Source organism: Podarcis pityusensis (assembly GCF_964106645.2).
Source record: "Podarcis pityusensis genome assembly, chromosome: 7".
NCBI classification, from domain to species: Eukaryota; Metazoa; Chordata; class Lepidosauria; order Squamata; family Lacertidae; genus Podarcis; species Podarcis pityusensis.
Genome location: NC_138031.1, coordinates 84,956,870 through 84,979,815, shown reverse-complemented (window position 1 = coordinate 84,979,815; position 22,946 = coordinate 84,956,870). Strand labels below are relative to the sequence as shown.

At 47.1% G+C, this 22,946-nt stretch overlaps 1 protein-coding gene across 4 annotated transcripts in view; it reads left to right on the top strand.

Annotated features, from left to right (window-relative positions):
- Window positions 1–22,596, top strand: part of PCDH1 (protocadherin 1) — an 80,515-nt gene extending 57,919 nt beyond the window's left edge. For 3 of the 4 annotated variants that reach the window (XM_081014657.1, XM_081014655.1, XM_081014656.1), the window contains exons 4-5: window positions 6,244–6,463; window positions 18,384–22,596. In XM_081014657.1, the coding sequence (XP_080870783.1) occupies window positions 6,244–6,463; window positions 18,384–18,769 (606 nt within the window). In that variant the 3' untranslated portion in view covers window positions 18,770–22,596. Of the gene's footprint in view, window positions 1–6,243; window positions 6,464–14,642; window positions 14,687–18,383 lie in introns of all 4 variants that reach the window. The other variant, XM_081014658.1, reaches the window with a different exon arrangement.
- The last annotated feature ends 350 nt before the right edge of the window (window positions 22,597–22,946 follow it).

Below are 22,946 nucleotides of genomic sequence, written 5' to 3'. Positions count from 1 at the left end.
CCCTGGCACCACCCTATTAAGTACAGCCATCCAGGAAGGACCAGAACTACTGTAAGATGGCGCCCCCTTTAGCCCAACCCCAACAGGTGACCTAGAAGGATACCATGGTAGGTGGTATTGAAAGCTGCTATGAGAGGTCCAGGACTAATATGGTAGCACATAACCCATCCATTCACCAGTGAAAGCTACTTTTGTCCCGTAACCAGGCCGGCAACCAGACTGGAATGGATCCAAATAATCACCATCACCCAAGACTGTCTGGAATTAAGAGGTAACCACCCATCCAGCACCTTGCCCTCAAGAGGGAAATTTGAGACCAAGGGGTCCATAAGTAGTCTTATCAGCACCTCCTTGAAGCAGATAGGAACAAACCCTTCCCTCAGGGAGGTATTAAGCTACCTCAGAAGCCTAGACACCCAGTCCTAAAAGGCAAGGGTCAAGTGAGCAGGTGGTAGGCCCAGGGACAGTCCATCCCATTTCACCACCTGAGCTGAAATGGGAAAGAGCCCTCCTGCTGAAACCTCACTTAGGAGGGTTGTGCAGCTTCCAGGTTCCAGTGAGATCTCACAAGAGGCCTGCAAGATCTCACGGAAACCTGGAAGATGCTGCTTTCCCTTGCTTTTTGAGCAGTCATGGCAGCAGGGTCAGGCAGAGTTCTCCCTCAGTGCAGAAGAAGTGACTACAGCAGCTTCTGGTTAGATATCACAAGAACCCCATGAGATCTCACCAGAAGCCACAACTGTTTATCCTCACTTCTCCACCTGAGGTGGCTGCCTCAGATCACAGGAAGAAAGCAATCTATGAAAAAAGTTTAGTGTTTGACAAGATTAAGGGAGGGAGGAAACTACTGGAAACACTAAAGAGGCTAGAATCATAGAATTGCACAGTTGGAAGGGACCCCAAGGGCCATCCAGTCCAGACCCCTGCAATGCAGGAATCTCAGCTAAAACATCCATGACGGATGGCCACTCAACCTCTGCTTAAAAACCTCCAAGGAGGGAGAGTCCACAACCTCCCAAGGGAGACTGTTCCACTGTCAAACAGCTCTTACTGTCAGGAAGTTCTTCCTGATGTTTAGTCGGAATCTCCTTTCTTGCAACTTGAAACCATTGGTTCGGGTCCTGCCCTCCATAACAGGAGACAACAAGCTTGCTGCATCTTCCATGCCTTTTAGATATTTGAAGATGTGGTCTAAACCACTAAGCCTAGGGCTTGCCGATTAGAAGGTCTACGGTTCGAATCCCCGCAACGGGCTGAGCTCCCGTTGCTCTGTCCCTGCTCCTGCCAACCTAGTAGTTCGAAAGCACGAAGTGCAAGTAGATCAATAGGTACTGCTCCAGCGGCAAGGTAAACGGCGTTTCTGCGCGCTGCTCTGGTTCACCAGAAGTGGCTTAGTCATGCTGGCCACATGTCCCGGAAAACTCTCTGCAGACAAACGTCGGCTCCCTCGGCCTGAAAGCGAGATGAGCGCTGCAACCCCAGAGTCATCCACGACTGGACTTAACGGTCAGGGGTTCCTTTACCTTTACTATCTAAATTAAAATACAGTAGTACCTCAGGTTAAGTACTTAATTCGTTCCGGACGTCTGTTCTTAACCTGAAACTGTTCTTAACCTGAAGCACCACTTTAGCTAATGGGGCCTCCTGCTGCCGCCGCGCCGCCGGAGCACGATTTCTGTTCTCATCCTGAAGCAAAGTTCTTAACCTGAAGCACTATTTCTGGGATAGCGGAGTCTGTAACCTGTAGCTTTTGTAACCTGAAGCGTATGTAACCTGAGGTACCACTGTACAGCTTCCAGCTTTGAGGTTTTACTATATAGCAGTTGAATTCTGGTTTGATTCTGTATGATATATGTGAGTAAGAAACCTACTTCCTGCTCCTCCGTTGCCAGATTTCTTTTATTGTTTGACTCTCTTGTTCCTACATTCTAGTTTGTGTTTTGGTTAGAGTAAAAGTGGCTGTTCTGCACTGACCAGAGTACTTCCAAGATCTCATCTGACTCCAGAATGCTATGAATGATACGATTCTGTGAAAACTTTGCCTAATTTCTGACCCTGAGGACAGACTGTTTAGGAATGAATCTACATGTGATTGTATTAGGGATATGCAGCCCAAATTATGAAGTGAATTTGGGTGAGGTTTTCACATGTTTGTGTTGGACTGTACCCGTAATAAGGCATCTCACATTGCACCAGGGACCCTCTAAAGTCTGATGTTGATCTGTGGACTTAGCCACCCCCTCCCCCCAAACCACGACATTTTCCTATTTAACATAAAGCAACTATTGCAATTAAACAAAAAACACCCTGAGCTCAAGTGGGAAGAGGGTGGAGAGTTGGGCTTTTTTTGGTGGTCAGGTCTAGGTTTTCATGAGAACAAAATAGTCTTCCAAGGCATACATATTACAATGATTTGGAGGAGGAATGTTGAAGTAAATAAAAAGCATTTGTTTCCTTGATGCTGTTCTGTGAGTTCTGCCTGAGAAAGCAGGGGGCTTGGAAGAACAGTGGACTGTTGGCATTCTTCCCAGTTGCTTTCTGTTTCCTAGCAAACAACTGAAAATCAATACTTCAATCAATTTGACTTCATTCTGCTGTTTTTCATTTTTTCCAGATTGTGTAAGTTTGGTTGTTATTTTGCAAACTTTTAGGAGGGATCAGTATAGGGTCATTCCATTTTACCCCTGCCTTAGTTCAGTTGTACGGCTTTTATTTATGTGATTTATTTATTTATTTATTTATTTATTCTAATCACATTCTGTTTTTTAACAAACAACACCCACTATAATTATTTGTTTTTAATTCTCTTTGTTCCATTTTATTTTTCCTTTTGTTTGTCTTCCAAAAAAAACCATGCCTTGTTGCTTAATGTGTCTATTGCTTTTATTAATTTTGCGATTTAGTTGAATACTTTAAAAATATCAAGAATACTCAGGGATGTTGAGACCTTTTGAGAGTTGCTATGGGCCACCACCTTAAAACCTCTATGCATAGAATCTGCAGTCTGCCTAGTCAGAATGAAACCCGGATGGATGGATGGATGGATGGATGGATGGATGGATTTATTAATTAAATTTCTGTACTGCCATTCATCCAAGGATCACGTGGCAGTTTAAAATATAAAATCACAAAAACATATACCATAGCAACAAACAAAACAGTAACCCCCACCACCTGAGTTTAAAAGGCCATAGATGGTTTAATTAGCCAAAAGCCTGGGAGAAGAGGAATGTTTTTGCCTGGTACCTAAAGATTTGTAAGGAAGGCCTCAGGTCAACCTCCCTGGGAAAAGGGTTCCCCAAATGGGGAGCCACCACAGAAAAGGCCCATTTTCATGTTACCACCCACCAGACCTCTTGTGAGGGAGGCCCATGAAGAAGGGTTTCAAAGGATGATCACAGGGTCCAGGCTGGTTCATATGGGGAGAGGTGGTCCTTGAGGTATTGCGGTCAGTGCCAGATTTATGTATAAGCTAAACAAGCTATATCTTAGGGCCCCACTCTCTTGGGAGCCCCAAGAAATTTAAAGGAGGAAAAAACTGGATGTACATTTCCAAAATATAAGATAAAAAAGAAATAAAATAAAACCTACATACAGTGGTACCTTGGGTTACATACGCTTCAGGTTACAGACTCCGCTAACCCAGAAATAGTACCTCGGGTTAAGAACTTTGCTTCAGGATGAGAACAGAAATCTGGTGGCGTGGCGGCAGCAGGAGGCCCCATTAGCCAAAGTGGTACCTCAGGTTAAGAACAGTTTCAGGTTAAGAACGGGCCTCCGGAACAAATTATGTGCATAACCAGAGGTACCACTGTACAGCTACAGTGTTTTGTATTGTGTAGGCTCCTATGATTTAAGTAATGGGTCCCACCTGCTAGCCTGCTCTCTAAAATATCACTGGTTTGCTCATTTCTATATACAGTACAGATCAACAATTACTTTGATAAAATACATTTTTTGTTATGTGCAAATGGCTTTAGATACCTATTAGGTCCGTAAATTGCCATGTGGCATATATTCAACACAAAAAAACCAGCAACAATTTGTTGTTGACAAAGGACAGCTGGACATATGATTGCGGTCCTGAGCCATTTAAGGCTTTATAAGTCAAAACCAGCACTTTGAATTGGGCCCGGAAGCTAATTGGCAGCCAGTGCAGTCTAGTCAGGATCGGTGCAATATGCTCAAACTGTACTGAGGTATCACCACACCACCATGTTCAACCTTGAAGTAAGGACAGCAAAGAGGAGCTTCAGACCTGGTTAATCAAGAGGGTTGCCATGAGCCCTGTGTGGGATGGGTGAGATCTGCCAGAGGGAGAAAGGGATTCTGAGATAGGAGGCAGAGGCAGTTCAAACACCTTGCTTGCCGTGTCCACCATCCCTGCAAATTGGAACGGTTCAGACCAAGCCGTGCAATCACTGCTTGCCAGTCCACTGCTAAGTCATTGTGGGGTGATTTAAAGTAATGAGCAATGTCTCCACCATTTGACAGGTTGTTAGTTTCACGCCTTTCCCTGGTCGGAGCCCATCCTGCACGGTATCAGTTTCATTGGCGCTTGACAGCCCCAACTAAGAATGTTCTCTTTCAGGCAGATCTAATTCAGGGGGTTTTGTATGTCTCCTACCAGATGCCAGTTGCATTCCCCTGTTAGATTGTCCGTCTCAACAACTTAGCGCATCTAAGTTATGTTGGTATAGAGCAAAAAGGACCTTGGTGGGTATGGGAGAGATTAAATTATACAGCCATCTTGCACGCTGGCAAGCCGCCACCCCCACGACATACATTTTGGGGGACTGGCGTCTACTTCATCAGATGCCTCTGTGACTATGGCACTTATGAGCAAAAAAACCACTTTGAAAGGTACATAACTTGAAGACAAGGGTAAAAATATGTAAAACAGTGATTTATTATATAGATGTAGATCTATAGATACACACACACACACACACACACACACAAAACAGGGAATCTTGGAGGTTTAGATGTACCTTTTATGTGCTTTCTACTTTTGAGGAGGCAGCATCACAAAGTGTGAGAAGTCATCTTGAATCTCTGCCTTATGTTTAGTACAAAGATCGTTGGCCTTGACTATCTTCAGGTTGCTAACAGCTCTTAGTATTTATTACTGTTGCATGTACTGGGTACGGTCTAGCTCATCTCATGATCTAGGTGGGCTCTCTTAATGGAGAAGTGTTTCTCAGGTTGCATTGATAAGTTGAGCTTCCATGCTCCAGCAGGTGCAGAATGCCGCAGCGAGACTCCTTACGGGGTCTTCGCTGCGAGATCACATTCATCCGGTGCTATACCAGCTGCACTGGCTCCCGGTGGAGTACAGGATCAGGTTTAAGGTTTTGGTTTTAACCTTCAAAGCCCTATACGGCCTAGGACCCTCGTACCTACGAGACCGCCTCTCCTGGTATGCCCCACAGAGGAACTTACGGTCTTCAAATAAAAACATCTTGAAGGTCCCAGGCCACAGAGAGGTTAGGCTGGCCTCAACTAGAGCCAGGGCTTTCTCGGCTGCGGCTCCAACCTGGTGGAACGCTCTGTCACAAGAGACAAGGGCCCTGCAGGACTTGACATCTTTCTGCAGGGCTTGCAAGACAGAGCTGTTCCACCAGGCCTTTGGTCAGGGCGCAGCCTGACTCCCTCCTTTGGCAATCTTTACAAAACTTTAGTTTATGGTTGCCATCAATTTTGATTTTAATTAATTTTTATAATGTTTTTATAATGTTGCACTATTTTAGTGTTGTTAGCCGCCCTGAGCCCGGCTTCGGCTGGGGAGGGCGGGATATAAATAAAATTTATTATTATTATTATTATTATTATTATTATTCACTGTAGTCAGTGGCGTCGCAACAGGGGCGGTGTGGGCGGTGTGCCCCGGGTGCCATGTCTGGGGGGGTGTGACAAGAAGGCACCTCGCGGGGGCTTGTGACGGTGCGAGCAGCCATTGCACCGTCGCAGCCACATGTGGAGGATCCTCCATTTGCGTCTGTAGCCACGAGCAGAGGATCCCAGCACCATCCGTATGGCTCTGGAGCGGCGCCACCAGCAAACCGCTATGTACGGCGCATGTGCAGCATCGCTACTTTGGCGCATGCACAGTACGTAGCAGTTTGCTGCCCTGGGTGTCACGACGCCTTCGTCCGCCCCTGATTGTAGTGGCAGCATTTTGCAGTTCACCTATGGAATATGTTTTTGTGATTTTTTTTTTGTTTTGTTTTTGTTTTTGCGCAGTTACCTCATCGCCGAGTGACATTCTCTGCAGCCAATCAGGCGCAAGATCTGCAGGACCCCTCCCAACACAGTTACTATGACAGTGGCCTTGAGGAGTCAGAAACACCAAGCAGCAAGTCGTCATCGGGGCCCCGCATTGGACCACTGGCTTTGCCGGAGGATCACTATGAGCGCACCACGCCAGACGGCAGCATTGGGGAAATTGAGCACCCTGAGAATGGTAAGGACCCTGCTCAAAATGGCTAAGGCTCTTTAGGAAACCCACCAGTATGAGTAGATCTGGGTCCCACTTGCCAAAGAGCGTTCACTGCTGCTACCAAAGCAAGGAACAGAACAGGATTGTGCATCGGACATGAACAGTGGCGGGGAAATACTTTAATAGTAAATTTGCTGTAAAAATTTCGGACAGATCAATATCCAAAGAGTAGATGGGGGAGGAATGAAAGGAGCAGAAGACACAGAGAGAGGGTTTCAGGACATGAGTTTGTAGCAGACTATTCAGCTTATGGATGGATTTACTCCATACCATTCCATGAGTTTGCTATAATCTGCATTCTGTTCAGTCTACCTTCCCACGTAACTTGGTGTAATTCTCAACATAATTTCTGATTTGGTGCATGCCTTTTTTGTGTGCACCGTTTTCAGTTTGCATCTGTGTTCTTGCTGCTGGTGGTTACTGATGCACACCAGAACATATGCACAGGGCAAAAAGGGACCTTGATGTGATGACACAATAGGATTCGCATTCCTTTCCGTGTTGTAAATTAGTCAGTCCCCAGATGTACTGGTGCACATCTGTAAACAGTAAGAAAAGAAGATGCAGCCTGTGGACCTCAGAAAACTGCAAAGTCCAGAAAACAAAGTGGAAGAATAGCATATCACTAATGCATCAACATGGGACACGGGTGGCGCTGTGGGTTAAACCACAGAGCCTAGGACTTGCCAATCAGAAGGTTGGCAGTTCGAATCCCCGCGATGGGGTGAGCTCCCGTTGCTCAGTCCCAGCTGCTGCCAACCTAGCAGTTTGAAAGCACGTCAAAGTGCAAGTAGATAAATAGGTACTACTCCAGCGGGAAGGTAAACGGCGTTTCTGTGTGCTGCTCTGGTTCGCCAGAAGCAGCTTAGTCTGCTGGCCACATGACCCGGAAGCTGTATGCCGGCTCCCTCGGCCAATAAAGCGAGATGAGCGCCGCAAGCCCAGAGTTGGCCACGACTGGACCTAATGGTCAGGGGTCCCTTTACCTTTAATGTATCAACACTTATGTAGAAATGAGATCAGGTAATTTGCAACCCCAAAACACAGACAGAAATTTTCATGTTGAGCAGCAGCTCAGGTACATGCTTGCCTTTGGCTGCTAAGGATTAAGGAAGCAGGAGGGAAGAAAAAGAGGAGGCCAAAAATAACCCACCTCAATTTATTATTAAGATTTCCAGCACCACTTGAATGAAATAATGCACCCCACTGAATTTTAATGGCGGGGCGAGGGGCAACAGGAGGTTAAGTAACAGGGAGATGAGATGTTTGTGTGTGTGTGTGAAAGTTTTGAGTGTGAGTGTGCTTTGAGGGAATGTGTGTAAAAGAGAGTTGTGGGTGATCCTGAAAGAGAGAACTGTGGCTTAAGGAATGGTTTTGTGCATTTGGCATCAGCCCCCACCTCGGCCTTTGTCCTTGGGTTCTGGGGCAAGTTAACTGTCTCCTTAGCTAGTATCACCACTTTTCCTTCTGTGAAATGGGTTCCTGTTGGAGCATAAAACTGGCTTGAAAGAGGTGATTTTGTGCATTGGGTATCAGATCCTTTCCCCTGCCTTGCACTCAGGTTTGGGGACACATACGTTTCATGGTCTTGCAGAGAGATTGTTCGTTTGTTTATTAAATTTATAGCCTGCCCTTCCTCCTGCAAGAACCCGGGGGGGGGGGAGGGAAAATATATATAATATACCTGCATTCAGGTGTTACATGATGGATGCTGTGCTAAAATATAGTATCCACAAGTAAATCCAGTGCCAGAAACAAGTAAAAAGATGTCTGAAAGACAAGTATATGAACAGGTAAGGCTTGCCTCACAATTGTATTTCCATGCTAGAAAAGGCTTGCCCTGTTTAATTTGTGCCAGCCACATAGTTGTTAAAAGCACAAGAAATCATTCACTTTGTTCCTGTTCCTGTACGTCTCACTGCCAGCTGCTCCTGTTGGAAGAGAACAAATCTCTTAATCAGGGAAGATACAGAAAATCCCTCACATTCCTTCCTTCTGGTTGCTTAGCAACAGTGATTAAGTGACTAAGCATCCTTAGCAACAGCGGTGCCTCCATATCTGCCTAATAAACCTTAGAATGTTGCCTCCATGTTCTGCTTTCTTTAAAGATGTCGAACTGACTCCTTTTTAAAAATGTAAGCTAGGAGCCCAATGGAGGCAGGGAGAGAATGAACTTGAAGATGAACTAGAAATTATTCAAAGTTCCACTCCAAAATGAACTTAATTCACCTTTAGTTTACCTGGCAACTTTGGGAAACTACTTTTGTGTGTAGTTCAGATTTTATTTTTTTTAAGCTAGTTCAGTGAACTTGGTTCAACTAAAGGAGTTCATTCCAAGCACTGAGGATCCCTCCACCTAGCTCTGCAATAGTAACTCAATCCAGCCTAGGTGCTGGATTTAAGGTGCTGCCTTAAATGTACCTAACATAATGTAACATAAGGAAAAAGGATAAGTCCCTCGTTTGATGATTTTATTCACTAAGCAAGTCCAGGTATTTTATGTCCACCAAAAATCCATAGCTGACAGCTCCAACTGGTTTCCCTCAGACCTTCAGAATATCTTGAAGAACAACATTTTTGAGCCATTCTGCAAGTTTCGCAAACCATTTTGATAGAATTGGGTGGTAGAATTCTAGACACCGGGTGATATTCAACTAAGTTTTACTTAAAGTAGACTCACTTGTTGAAGTTCATGGGCCTAAGTTAAGCCATGTTCATTAATTTCAATGGGTTTACTCTCAGTAAAACATCAGATTGCAGATGGGGGCTGGAAAGGATCATATTTTTGGATACTTCCTCACGTAAAAATTCCCTACATGTAAGCTCTGGGGAGGGGAATGAAATTGGACAAAATACCTGTCGAAATTCAATATACCCTGTCCATTTATTTTTCATTACATTTATTTATATCAGGATACAAATCCTCCCAATGTAGCTTTGAAGTAACATAAAGATACATCAACAAAATCACAATAATAATATTGTTTACTCTTTTTATCCACACACCATAGTACAGTAATGTACGCATGAATCTGTATACCATTGCACTATAAGAACTATAAGTTGCTGTTGTTTAGTCGTGTCCGACTCTTCTTGACCCCATGGACCAGAGCACGCCAGGCACTCCTGTCTTCCACTGCCTCCCGCAGTTTGGTCAAACTCATGTTTGTGGCTTCGAGAACACTGTCCAACCATCTCGTCCTGTGTTGTCTCCTTCTCCTTGTGCCCTCCATCTTTCCCAACATCAGGGTCTTTTCCAGGGAGTCTTCTTTTCTCACGAGGTGGCCAAAGTATTAGAGCCTCAGCCTCAGGATCTGTCCTTCCAGTGAGCACTCAGGGCTGATTTCCTTCAGAATGGATAGATTTGAACTTCTTACAGTTCATGGAACTCTCAAGAGTCTCCTCCAGCACCATAATTCAAAAGCATCAATTCTTTGGCGATCAGCCTTCTTTATGGTCCAGCTCTCACTTTCATACATCACTACTGGGATAACCATAGCTTTAACTATACGGACCTTTGTCAGCTATATAGTGAATTCTTAATGAGTAGCTGGACTTCAGCTCCTGCACAGAAGCATCCTCTTTGCAAAGTTTTCACATTTTGCATTTCCACTTACTGTGCTGTAGTATTTGCAGAAAATAACTTCGGAGGAGTCCCTGTTCTCAGGTGAACCATCATAGTAAACATGTAGCCAAGCTTCTAAGATGAATGGAAGGGTTGGCTCCAGGTTGTTGTAGTTCTTTGGGCAACCAAACATTAGTAGACCCCCTTTGGTACCACCCCTTGCTTCTTGTTGATTTGGATCCGGAACCAAAAGCATAGACTTCTCTATTGGACTGCTCCATTAATTATGCTCTCTTTGTGTCAATAGTGTTTATATCCTTCAAACTATACAAATCCCATTACTGAATATTCCAAATACACTTACCAAGGAAGAAGCCCCCACACTGAACATAGTGGGACTTAATCCTGAGCAGACATACAAAGCATTCTGTGGCACAGATCTGCTGCAAAGTGCACTCTTTGCCTGCCAGCCTGAAATTCCAGTGGGTTGCTATAGACCGTGAGGAAAGATGGATCTGAGATTTGGAGGTGATGCCATCTAAGGAGGGAAGAACTCACAATAGCAAGGGGAAGAAAGAGAGACATGATTAGGCTGGAAACAGAAGATGGAGAAGCAGGGAGACCCTGAGGGTTTTGCTAGGCTTGCTTGCCAAGAGAGAAGGGAGATTTAATACCTGTCCTTGGGTATTGTCCCTTAATGGGTTGGCGTCAAGGCAGTAGAAACAATTGAAACAATCTGTCTTTGTTTTGCACCACCTGCATGCTCTCTCCTTCTATCTTAACCACTGATTATCCAATGCCTGAAACCTTTGGGTTGTAGCCAATGTTATTTCTACTCAGAGTAAACCCACTGAAATGAATCGACATGACTAGCTTAGCCCCATTAATTCCAATGCCTTACAGGCCTTTTCCAATTCCTTCACTGGGGATCTGTTTGCAGGCCTGTTGCCTGCTGCATTTACCTCCAAATCTTTTCCCTGAAATGCTTCTGAATCTGAGGTAGGGAGGGCAACCAAAATGATCAAAGGTCTGGAAACCAAGCCTTATGAGGAACGGTTGAGGGATCTGGGTACGTTTCGCCTGGAGAAGAGGGGACTGAGAGGAGATAGGATAGCCATCACTAAATATATTAAGAGTTGTCACATGGAAGATGGAGCACTCCTGCTCTGGAGGGTAGGACTCCAACCAATGGCTTTAAGTTACAAGAAAAGAGATTCCAGCTAAACATCAGGAGGAACTTTCTGACAGTAAGAGGTGTTCAACAGTTGAATGGACTCAGAAGGTGGTGCACTCACCTTCCTTGGTGGCTTTTAAGCAGAGATGGGATGGCCATCTGTCAACGATGCTTTAGTTGAGATTATTGCATTGCAGGGGGTTGGACTAGATGACCCTCAGGACCCCTTCCAACTCTACTAGCTAGCTATTATTCCTAGCTCTGGGCTTAGGGAATATATTGTTTCCAGCTGCGGCGTTTTCCTTTTACGGGTCCCTCCTGCTGCAAATGCAAAACAAACATTAGCAGCATCAATACATGTAAGTTCCTACAGCAATCTCACTGCCTGCTCTACAGTGGCAGGAAGTTCCATTGATGAACATCCTGCTTACTTTGAGTTCTTTGATGCTTATTCTGTCAGGGAATAAATGCAAAAAAATGTAATTGCACACTGCACATTAAAGGAAAAGCTCATTAGCAGTAAATGCTTTGAAACAAACACTGGGGGAAAGGTGCTTTCAGGAAAGGCATCACCAAATGTTCTGCACCGGTGCGGGCAGTAATAGATGTCAACAGTAGCAGAATGTAAGCATCATAGCCAGACACTGGAGGGACCTGTCAGAAGTAAGCATGGACCAATGGTACCAAATAGTATGGGAAACAGCCCTACTAGAAAAATTAACCAATAAACTGAAACCAACACGGGGACAAATAGAAGAAGACGCCTTCACCCTGGTATGGCTCCCCTTTATCACATACACAGCCCAATAAGACGACAAAAACCCACCAACAGCATACAAATCAATATGGCTAACCTGATCCAAAACACCCACCCACCCCACTCACACACGAAAACAAAGATCACCACAGCCAACCACAAATGAATAACCACACCCTAGGCCAACCCCAACCTCTCACCACCAAAGGAACACAAGCGAACAGCAAAGAACCTGCGCAAGCAACACTGACACCAAACCCTACATATAGTAAGTAAAATAGAAACATCGCCACCCGACCTCACCCCCACCTATCTTTCCCCCCTCCACCTCTTTCCCCCTTTTCTTCCTAATGTCTCAACAAATGAAACTGATTTGTAAAAATGTTACATGGGGGGGGGGAATACAAGAGAGAGACATTGCAAACACTTTTGTAAATCAAGAAAATCTTTAATAAAAAAAAAATTAAAGAACAGTAGCAGAATGTCTCATAAGGGGGCCTCAAATAAACAATCACTAGCTGCTCTTTCCCAATAGAAACTTCTAAGGTCCCTGTGGAAATCTGAGGGTGCTTTGCAAGACCCAACCATGTCGTTACAATCTTAGTACCGACGAGCTCAGACCCGGATGGCAGACTCAGGAGGGAGCTGAGTCAGAGGTTGGAGGAGATGGAAGCAGTGGCGGAGGAACCCTCTCTGGCACCCGGGGCAGGGTAGCCCGTACGTATTGCGCATGTGCGGCTCTCTTGCACCATCTCATACGGGCATCCGTACGGGCTGCCTCTTGCACGACGACCACACGGGCTGCTGCACATGCGCACTCCATACAGGATGCAGCACATGCACAGTCCATATGGGATGCTGCTCATGCAACAGCCTGTACAGTCATCGTGCAAGTGGCAGCCTGTACGGACTGTGCATGTGTCGCATCCTGTATGGAGTGCGCACGCGCGGCAGCCTGTGCAGTCGTCGTGCAAGAGGTAGCCCATACGGATGGTGCGAGAGAACGTCAGCCCGTACGGACGCCATGCGCCCTTGGCCGTTCTACATCGGGGGGAGGGCAGGAGCCATCTTGTCACACACACCCCCAGAGTGGCACCCGGGGCAGCCCGCCTCCCACTTCGTATGCCCCTGGATGGAAGCCTTTCCCTCTCTCCAAACACGTACGGCCCCAAAGTTGAGACAGGAGTTCCACCCTCTTCCCCGCTTCATGTGGGGGAAAGAGTGCTGTCGGAGTCTGGGGAGGGCTCTGAGCCACAGCCTGGGGTGACTGAGCAGGAGGTAGAGGTGGAGGCCGGTCCAGCGCTCTCTCCCAGGGGAAGGCAGCACCTATGGGGAGGCAGGAGACCCAACCATCTAGATGTAGCACCTGCTTGGAGGCAAGACCTGCAAGGAGAGATTCTCATGAGTAAGGACTGCACCCCACCTCAGCTTTAAAGCTTGGCTGGTGGGTGTGAATACTTGTTGGAACAACTTCTCAGCTCCCACGAAGTCTGGAACTCCTTCTTGCTGATCCTGGATTCACAAGCCTTGGCCCTGGTTCTTAGGCTCACGCCCCAGGTGCCTTTCCACCTGCATGCCTGTTTTTATTGAATTACCGTATTTTTCGCTCTATAAGACGCACCAGACCACAAGACGCACCTAGTTTTTGGAGGAGGGAAACAAGAAAAAAAATATTCTGAATCTCAGAAGCCAGAACAGCAAGAGGGATCGCTGCGCAGTGAAAGCAGCAATCCCTCTTGCTGTTCTGGCTTCTGGGATAGCTGCGCAGCCTGCATTCGCTCCATAAGACACACACACACATTTCCCCTTACTTTTTAGGAGGAAAAAAGTGAGTCTTATAGAGCAAAAAATACAGTAGTTTCCTTGGGACCTTTGAATCTGTTAGCTCAAAGGGCAGAGTGGTCTGTGCTGTCTGCTTTCCCTGCTGCTCAATCTGTTCAGCTGCTTAATTTGCCTGTTAGTTTGGGTCTCCCCTGGCCTAGTGCATCCCTCTAATCTTTACACAAATGTGCCTGGCCCACAGTTTGGGATTCGATGTGTGAAAATGCAGGTTAGGAGCACAAACTTTGTCAATTTGGAAGGTGGGGGGGGGGAGAAGACTGTAAAAGGTGTTGATATGAATCAGAATACTCATGGGTTCCAGAACTGGCTGTTTCTGGGGGAGGCCAGGATCAGGTCTCAGAGAGATAGCATTGCCCTTCTTTGGTGGTGAAAGCCCCATGGGATGGCTGGATGGATAGGTGGGACAGTGAACGCTTAGGGAGTTGAGAGTGGGGCTGTATCCTGAGCAGTTCCGGATTTACGTATGAGCTAAACAAGCTATAGCTTAGGGCCCCACTCTCTTGGGACCCCCCAAAAAATTAAAGGAAAGAAAAAACTGGATGTACATTTCCAAAATATAAGATAAAAAGCAAAGAAAATAAAACCTATATACAGCAACAGTGGCAAGTGGCATTTGATACCCATTAGGTCCACAAATGACCATATAGCATATATTCAACACAAAAAGCAGCGACAATTTGTTGTTGACAAAGGACAGCTGGACATAGAAAGGGCCCCGTGACCTTCATTAGCTTAGGGCCTCATCCAACCTAAATCCGGCCCTGATCCTGAGTGACCCTCTCCTCCTTTTTCTGCTCCTCATTAGTGTCCCCTGAATGGAGCAGACTGTGAAGGGGGCTCTGTGCCCAGGTAGGTGTGCATGGCTTTCCAGGGAGAGAGTGGTGGGCGCAGGGACCTACGAATCCCACACACGCCTTGAGAGGGTTGCGGGGAGGCAATGGACGTGGGGCTCTAGGAAGCCCAGCCCCGCTTGGAGCAGCATGGAGATGTTTTGGGAGGCAGCATTGGGAGATGGAACAAGGGCACTGCTGGCAAACTGGCGTGGGTGGAATGCGGAGAGAGAGAGAGCGAGAGAGGGAGGTGCTTCCGCTTTGCTGCTACCAAAAATGGGGCAAAACCAAACAGAAACGTTCAGTGCTGCACGACTTGGGGAAACGCATGCTCTTGGGGGCAAAGAGTGCAACAGGCGACAGCTGATGCAATTTCAAAAGCTAAGGAAGGGAGGATACTGGCATGTTCTGAGTCTCCCTGCAGATATATTATCCAGTCCCTTTGCTTTTTCTTCCCTCTGTTGTTGCTGGAATCTCTGGGTGACGGAAAGCAAAGGGAAAGGGAGGTGGCTGAGCTCAGCTCATGATTTCCATCTTTATTGTTCTTCATTGATTTGCTTATTCATTGAAGTGTTTTAGTCTGCTTCCCCATCTGTGTGAATCCTATGCAGCGATTATAGTATATATCACAAATGCCAATGGGCAAGAGGAATCAGTCTTGGCATTTTGGGCGTGGTTATGTGGGAGGGCAGGAAAGGTGATCCACGTGATCCCTTCAGGCAAAGCAGTGAACCAGTGGAGCATTCAGAAGTATAGCTGTAACACGATTTCCTGGTAAGCATAAGCATAAGCCTTAGGGGACATTAGCAAAGCTAGCATTGGAGTGCTCAGGATGGGTGGCAGAATTTTATTTTATTTTATTTTATTTTATTTTATTTTATTTTATTTATTTTATTTTATTTTATTTTATTTTATTTTATTTGTGTATCTGCCTGCAGTCTGCAACACACCAGTATTTTATAGCCTTTTACAAGTTGTTAGGGCAACTTTAAAGTGGGACAGGGCAAACTTCCATAAGATACACAGAGAAACATGCACGCACACACAATATCTTAGACTGACTTGTCCTTCCTTAATTGGTAGACACAATAATTAGAGTGGATAATCGGTGTCTAAGCTTGCAGGAATGGGCCCATAAATAGAGATATTGCAGGTTATTTTTAAGCATGTATAGTAGTGGGGAATTCTCCTCCTCCAGCCCTTGTGAATTGCCTTCTAGTGAGCTCAAAGTGTCGCCACTTTTCTGTTTGTCCAGCCTGCTTCCCTTGGCCCACCTCACCCATTATGTGCCCCTTCTTAGTAAAGGCAAGCAATTGCAGGTGATGGAATCATTTGAAAAAACCAAACACAGCAAATCCCCCTCCACTGAAGCTTCACAAAGCAGTGAGGTTTCTGAGGGGGGCAGCGGGAGGGAGGGAGGGAGGGAGGGAGAAGCATCCATGGCTGGAAAGTCACATGGCGCAGAATGCAGAAAATATCAACTTGGGCGTGCAGTTACTATTTTGGAAATCTGGATGTTTTTATTTAAATGTAAATACTATTTTTTTAAAAAATCACATTTAAATTAAAGTACACTTATCACAATATTGCTTCGTAGTGTGGGTTTTATTTTAATGGAAGGCTAAGCCCTCCTCTTTGCATGATTAAAAATGCCCTTCCCCAGTGAAAAATTCTTGTTATAAAAGCATGGCGAGAGATCTGTTATGCACCTTTGGCCCAAACAGCTACAGTTGGGCAGAAGCAATAAACACCAAAAAGCAGAAACATAATTTATTTAAGTAGTCTGAGCTACTTTTTCTTTTCCATCTAGGCATCCCTGCGAGATAGGCCAGCATGGGACAGAATGACTGTCCAAGTCCCCTGGCAGCCTTCACAGCTGAGCGGGAGCTGAATCCAGGTTTCCCTAGTTGAAGTTCCACTCCAGCCTCTGTACCAAATACTAGTGAGGTGCCTTGCAAGTACTTAGGCATCTAGGGTTCAGTTCTGTGCATGGAAATATTCTCATCGCAACATACATATACCGTATTTTTTGCTCTATAAGACTCACTTTTCCCTCCTAAAAATTAAGGGGAAATGTGTGTTCATCTTATGGAGCGAATGCAGGCTACGCAGCTATCCCAGAAGCCAGAACAGCAAGAGGGATTGCTGCTTTCACTGTGCAGCAATCCCTGTTGCTATTCTGGCTTCTGAGATTCGGAATATTTTTTTTCTTGTTTTCCTCCTCCAAAAACTAGGTGCGCCTTGTGGTCTGCTGCATCTTATAGAGCGAAAAATGTGGGTATATGTGTTTTTTTTCCTATGTCCACGTCAGCTGTAGCCTAGGCAGAGGAGCAGCTGCCACCTTGGGGAGCGGCCGCTGGTTTTTGGTGCGCAGGTGCCCCCTTGGGAAGGAGAGGTGGGCTCTGCTGGCAAATAAAGGAAATCTGGCTGAAATGAAAACTGGTACTACGATCCTGTAGGGTGTGGGTTCGGGGGTATGTTTGTGCATACGCACATGTGCAAAAAACCAAACCAAACCAGAGGTAAACAGAAAGACAGAGTTCTTTAGACTGGCCTAAGCTATAGGCTTGGTTTGCACGTGAAGGTAAATAAGATGAAAGAATCCTGGAGGAGGTAGACTGTATAGCCATTTCAGACTGTAAGTGGGAGGAATGCCAATTTTTTAAAAATATATATATCTGCAGGTAAAAAAGCAAAACCTTTCGGGAGAAATTTTCTCTCTAGCCTTTTCTCTCCTTTGCTGTGTTTTCTGCATGTAAAGATTTTCCTAATGTAGAAGAGTAGTCACACATCTGATCCCTCTTCTACAGTCTGAAGTGTTAGCATTCATTTTGCCCCATCTGGACTCGGTTATATATCAGTCCAGCCTCATTCTGTTGTCTGGACCAGGCCTCAGTCTTTTTGCCTGGCATATAGTAATACAATGGGAAACGGGTGGCGCTGTGGGTTAAACCACAGAGCCTAGGACTTGCCGATCAGAAGGTTGGCGGTTCGAATCCCCGCGACCGGGTGAGCTCCCATTGCTCTGTCCCTGCTCCTGCCAACCTAGCAGTTCAAAAGCACGTCAAAGTGCAAGTAGATAAATAGGTACCACTCCGGCGGAAAGGTAAACGGCGTTTCCGTGCGCTGCTCTGGTTCGCCAGAAGCAGCTTAGTCATGCTGGCCACATGACCCGGAAGCTGTACGCCGGCTCCCTCGGCCAATAAAGCGAGATGAGCGCTGCAACCCCAGAGTCGGCCATGACTGGACCTAATGGTCAGGGGTCCCTTTACCTTTATAGTAATACAACTCACCTAACCCATGAGGACTAGTGCTTTGCTTGACTCTCTAGTCCGTTGCAGACCTTGGGTCCTCAACTTTCAGCGGTGCCCTGCGCAGCACCAAAATTTGGCACCCTCTCGCCTTGCATTCTGCATCCTAGTGGTGCCACACACCCCCAGGCTTCTGTGCCCAGAGTGTCTGAACCAGTTGTGCTCCCCCATCTCTGCCTCTGCTCCAGTCCTCACTTCTGGTACTTCTTCTGTGAGGAATGCAACGCTGCAATAATGGAAAGGACTGGTGAGGAAGATGGCTCCTAAGGGTGTGTACTCCCAGGCATGATTTGCCTGAAGTTTGGCCATAGCAGCTTCTCACACTGCGCACTGTGTCTCTATGCATGTTTAATCCTCTTCCCTCTCCTTCCTTTTTATTGTTGTTGTTGTTGTTGTGTTGTGCAGATCTCCGGCCTCTGCCTGACGTAGCCATGACAGGGAACTGCACCCGGGAATGCACAGAGTTTGGTCACTCTGACACCTGCTGGATGCCAGGTCAGTCCTCTCCAAGCCGGAGGCCCAAGAACGCCCTCAAACTCTCCACATTTGTGCCTTATCAAGACAGAGGGAGTCAAGAACAAGTTGGGAATGGCAGCCCCAGACTCTCAGAAGAGCGCAACACCAAAATGGCTAACCTCCACCTGCTCCCCACGTACAGTGCCTTCTCCAACAGTAGCCATGAGCCCTGCAAGGACTCCCCCATGGAGGAAATCCCTCTGACCCAGACCTCGGACTTCCAGGCAGCCACCACACCGTCGTCCCAAACTGCCAAGCGGGAGATCTACCTGTGAGATGAAGAGGACCATGGAAGGTGCCTGTGAAACACCTCAGACCAGTGTCTGGATTTCAAAGAAGAATAAAAAGAAGGGACTTTTCAAACTGTGATGCTTTATCGCTCGCATTGGTGGTTCTGTGCCTGCCAGGTGAGAATGCCTTGCCCAGGCCCTGGGCACAGGAACACTTTTTTATGAACTCATTGCTCCCAGGGCAAGAGAACCGATGTCAACATGAATTACCAAGCTCTCAGTAGAGTGGTCCCTAGATGCCTGGAAAGAGGGAGAGAGGAACGTAGCGAAGAGGTCTTGGCCTCATGGCTTCAGGGCTGGGGGTGGGGGGAAGGGCTGAGTTACCAAAGGTCCACGTAGACTTGGTGGAGTCCATTGGGCACAGGGCCAAGGGCACCTGGCACAGGTCCAGGGGGAAAAGCTGCCTCTCTTGTTACTGTAGACTCCTGTAAATATGAATCTTAGGAATGACATTTGCGTCCTGCCTGATCAGAAGTTTTATTGTCCTTGAAACAAAAAGACTTTGAAACAAAACAAAACCACAGGGAGCAATTTCCAGCTTGAATCTTTCACCACACAGAAGAGCACATGGGAGCAAGTGCTTCCAAGCAGCCCACCCTCGCCTTCCACAGTGTAAAAAGGATGGGGCACTGGCTGGTGAGGGGAGAGCTCTGGCCGGTCGCCAGGACTGGGCGGAAGGGCATTGCAGAGCTTTCAACCCCAATCTCTTTCCAGACTTCAGCAACTCTTCTCGTCACATGTGAGGAGGAGGAGGAGCCTTAGAGCTGCTGGTTGTGGCTTCCATCTGGTCCTCCTTTGCCCCTGCCCCCTGGACAGTGGAGCTAAGGCCAGCTGGAAAGGTGGAAGAGACGTCCAACCCCCTAACTTCCCAGTATCTCTTCTGCCTCACGCGAGGCAGGGAACTCCCATGGGGTCACTGGGCCCCAGCGCCATGATCCCGGCCTTTGAAAAGTCTGCCTGTAAGCCACCATTGCCTTTGTGAATGGAGCTTTGACTCAGGGTCACATTGGGGGCCACGAGGCCTCTGTATGCTGGAGTCACCCCCCTCCCTCCCTCTGCCTTGAGACCAGAGAGCCAGCCTCAAGGGCTCCAATGTTCTCTTTGGGTGCCACAGGTTTAGCCACATAGGAACTCTCTGGTGGTATCGTGGTTCCAGCAGGGCCCTATAACAAATAATGGAACTACCCTTGGAAGCATTGATCCCCGCAGTGGGTTGTCCCCTTGGATGGGTGAAAAGACCAGCCCCAATTGGGCGAGGGGCACTCTTCCACCTCCAGCCACCCATGGGCTGCTCAAGTAACTTGGTTCTTCAGTTGCTCGTAGGTGTCCTGACTTAATTGGACCTGGCTCCATATAGCCAAGAGCTCGTGGCCATCCCTGCCCATCAACCTGTCCACCCTGTGAGCGGTGGGGCTTCACTCCAATCTACATGGCAATGGAGGATACAACTGTTTGTCCCGCACAACATTCATTGGTACAAACTCCAGTGTGGGACCTCTGTTCACCTGACCACTGATACTTCTTGGGCCCGGCTCAGCCCTCTTGGTCCCTGCATTGGACTTGGTTCTTCTGGTGCCCATAGACCCTGCCCCCTCCCCACATTTTGCCATGGGTCATGGATGTGTTCTTCTTAGCTGGGCTGCAGGAGGCAGACTGGTCGTCACCCTTTGCTGTGTCTCTGTTCAACTTTCTCTGTTGCATGGATCTGGGGAGAAGGGGGGGAAGCACCTCGTGGTATCTGCAGGGATACTTCTCCTTAGCTTTTGTGGTACAGTTGTGTGTGTGTGCGTGTGTGTCCGGGCTGACAGTCTGGAAGCAGGTAGGTGGGGAGGGACAGTCTCCAAGTTCCTCAGACTGAACAGCCAGGCCAGAGCCAGAAGCTTTACAGGACCCTCTTGTCCCATTGTGTCATCTGGCTCCCGCCAAGTAGGTTGCTAAACTATCATCTTCTGACCATCGGCATTGGTGACACCAAAGTGCAGAACAGAGCAAACAAGCAGCTTCCTTCAACGGCTGCCACCAACCAGAGAATTAGGTGTCTGGAGTACTAGAGTCCTCCATTTGCGATCCCTGGTGACTTGCAGTCTGCACGAGAGCAAAGGACTTTCCTGGTCTTTTGCCTACACTCTCTGAGACTCAGGGCTGGTCCAGAAGCAACTCACAGATGGTAGGGGGCGCCTTGGACTACCTTTTTATTCTGGTACCAAGAGGCTGGGTGGCCAGTGGTGAGCTTTGACCTCAAAGGAGCTGGAAACGGCTGTTCTTTCCATACCCACTCAAACACAAGCTTATATCTGCTCTGCCCAGGGATCAAAGGGATTTCAGCCACCCATCCTGAACCATACATTGTCCTTTCCAGACACTTTAAAGTGCCACTCTAAGGTGGAGAGGGGGCAGGACCCTCTTGCTCTTCCATATTAGTACTTCCCTGCTGTGGAAGGCATAGATGGGAGCCAGGCTCACTCACCAGAGAATACCTGTGGTTCCCAGGTAAGGTTACCTTATTTCATTTTTAATAATAATAATAATAATAAAAATGCCTATGGAATGGGACATTCAAATAGGCCTGTCCATAAGTTGGGCCTGCTGAAAGAAAGCAAAAAGAACACAATGGAAAAGCCCAGGCCTTTCACTTGACAACGGGCATTTTAAGGCTGCCCTCAGCCGAACGCTGCTCCCATCCTTGGATGCATTTGCCACAGCGCTCCGTGGAGCAAAATGAGCATGTACCAAGCAGGTTAGAGTTGCTTGTCCCCTTCTCAGTTAGGCAAAGGCCGATACGTGAATGTGAATGACAGGCTGGATCAATCCACACTGGTGTATCTGATGGTATCTGACATGGTGTGAGTGTGTGTGTGTGTGTGTGTGTGTGTAAAGTCTTCCACCTCTTCCCTCTTGGTTTGCCCCTGGAAAATCGGATAAAAGAAGGCAGAGGGAGGAAAGAGAAGGGGGCTTGGTCTCTGGTCCCATGAAGGAAAACCATGAGGAAAACCACGTTCAAGACATAGCTGCCTCCCGTGTGCGGCAGAAGAGGTGAGGATGTTTTGGGGGGACAGCGGTAGTGCCATTGGGCTGAAAGGCCACAGAATAGGGAGGTGCCACAGGGTGGTGCAGGCCATCTCCAAGAGCCCAGGTGCCACCAGGAGAAGCTCATTTTGCACAAGTCAAAGCCAGAAGGAGAGAGCCTATGTGCGCAGAGATGGGGTGGGGAAGGAGGAGGAGCTCAAGGGTCCTGGGCTAGACAAGCACATTGAAGGGCGAGGGGGGAGGGAAGGACACTTTTGAGCACTGCACTAGGACAAGCCAGGGGTAAAACCAAAGGTGGGAGGCCAGGCACAGGCCAGCTGTGTAAGATGGAGCCAAGTGACCCCTTTGTAGCTCTTCGTGTTGGTTCTATTTATATGAGATTTCAGTTCCTTGCTTGTGATGCCTTGTTTTTTGTACAGTTTTATGTACATGCAGGTGTAGCTTTTTCTAAAAGGAGGAATCCTACGGCAGAATAAAGAGTACCCAACTATTTTTCAGATGGTGACCTATGTTTAGGCGCTGCCTCTCTTGCTAAGGTTGTATTGCTCTCAATGTGATGCATTCCCCTTGCACTGGGAAGGCTTTGGGCCCGGGGCTTCGTTCTCCCCAGGCGCCATGAGCACAATTGATTCCCTTGTAATCCTTTTTGTTTGGAACAGTGAGCATGACACCTCGTGAGCCCTTTTCTGTTCTCTTCCATTCTGTTTGTTTGCTGAGCTGTCAGATGACAAACTCCACTGTAATTAGCCCTCCCAAAGCTTTACAATAAAAATGTGAAAACCTTCTGGCTTGATCTGATTTATTGTCTCGGCAGATCAGTTAGGTTAGGTGTTAGATATGTGTACCGTGGGCTTCTTTCCGTATCATTTCTGAAGGACAAAATATGCAACCAGGAAGACCCATGACTAGATCTCCGTGTGTGTGTGTGTGTGTGTGTGTGTGTGTGTGTGTGTGTGTAAAACACCACGAGGCTGTAAATAAGGGTTAGTTAGCCTGGAGCAGTAGCACCAGAAGAAGGGAAGGGGATTCAATGAATTCTCCCAGCTCAGTGCCCCCTGCCAGTTGATATTTGTCCCACAGGAGGGAAAGACATCCATATTATGCCCATTTTCATAGCAAGAAAAAAAACCAGTCG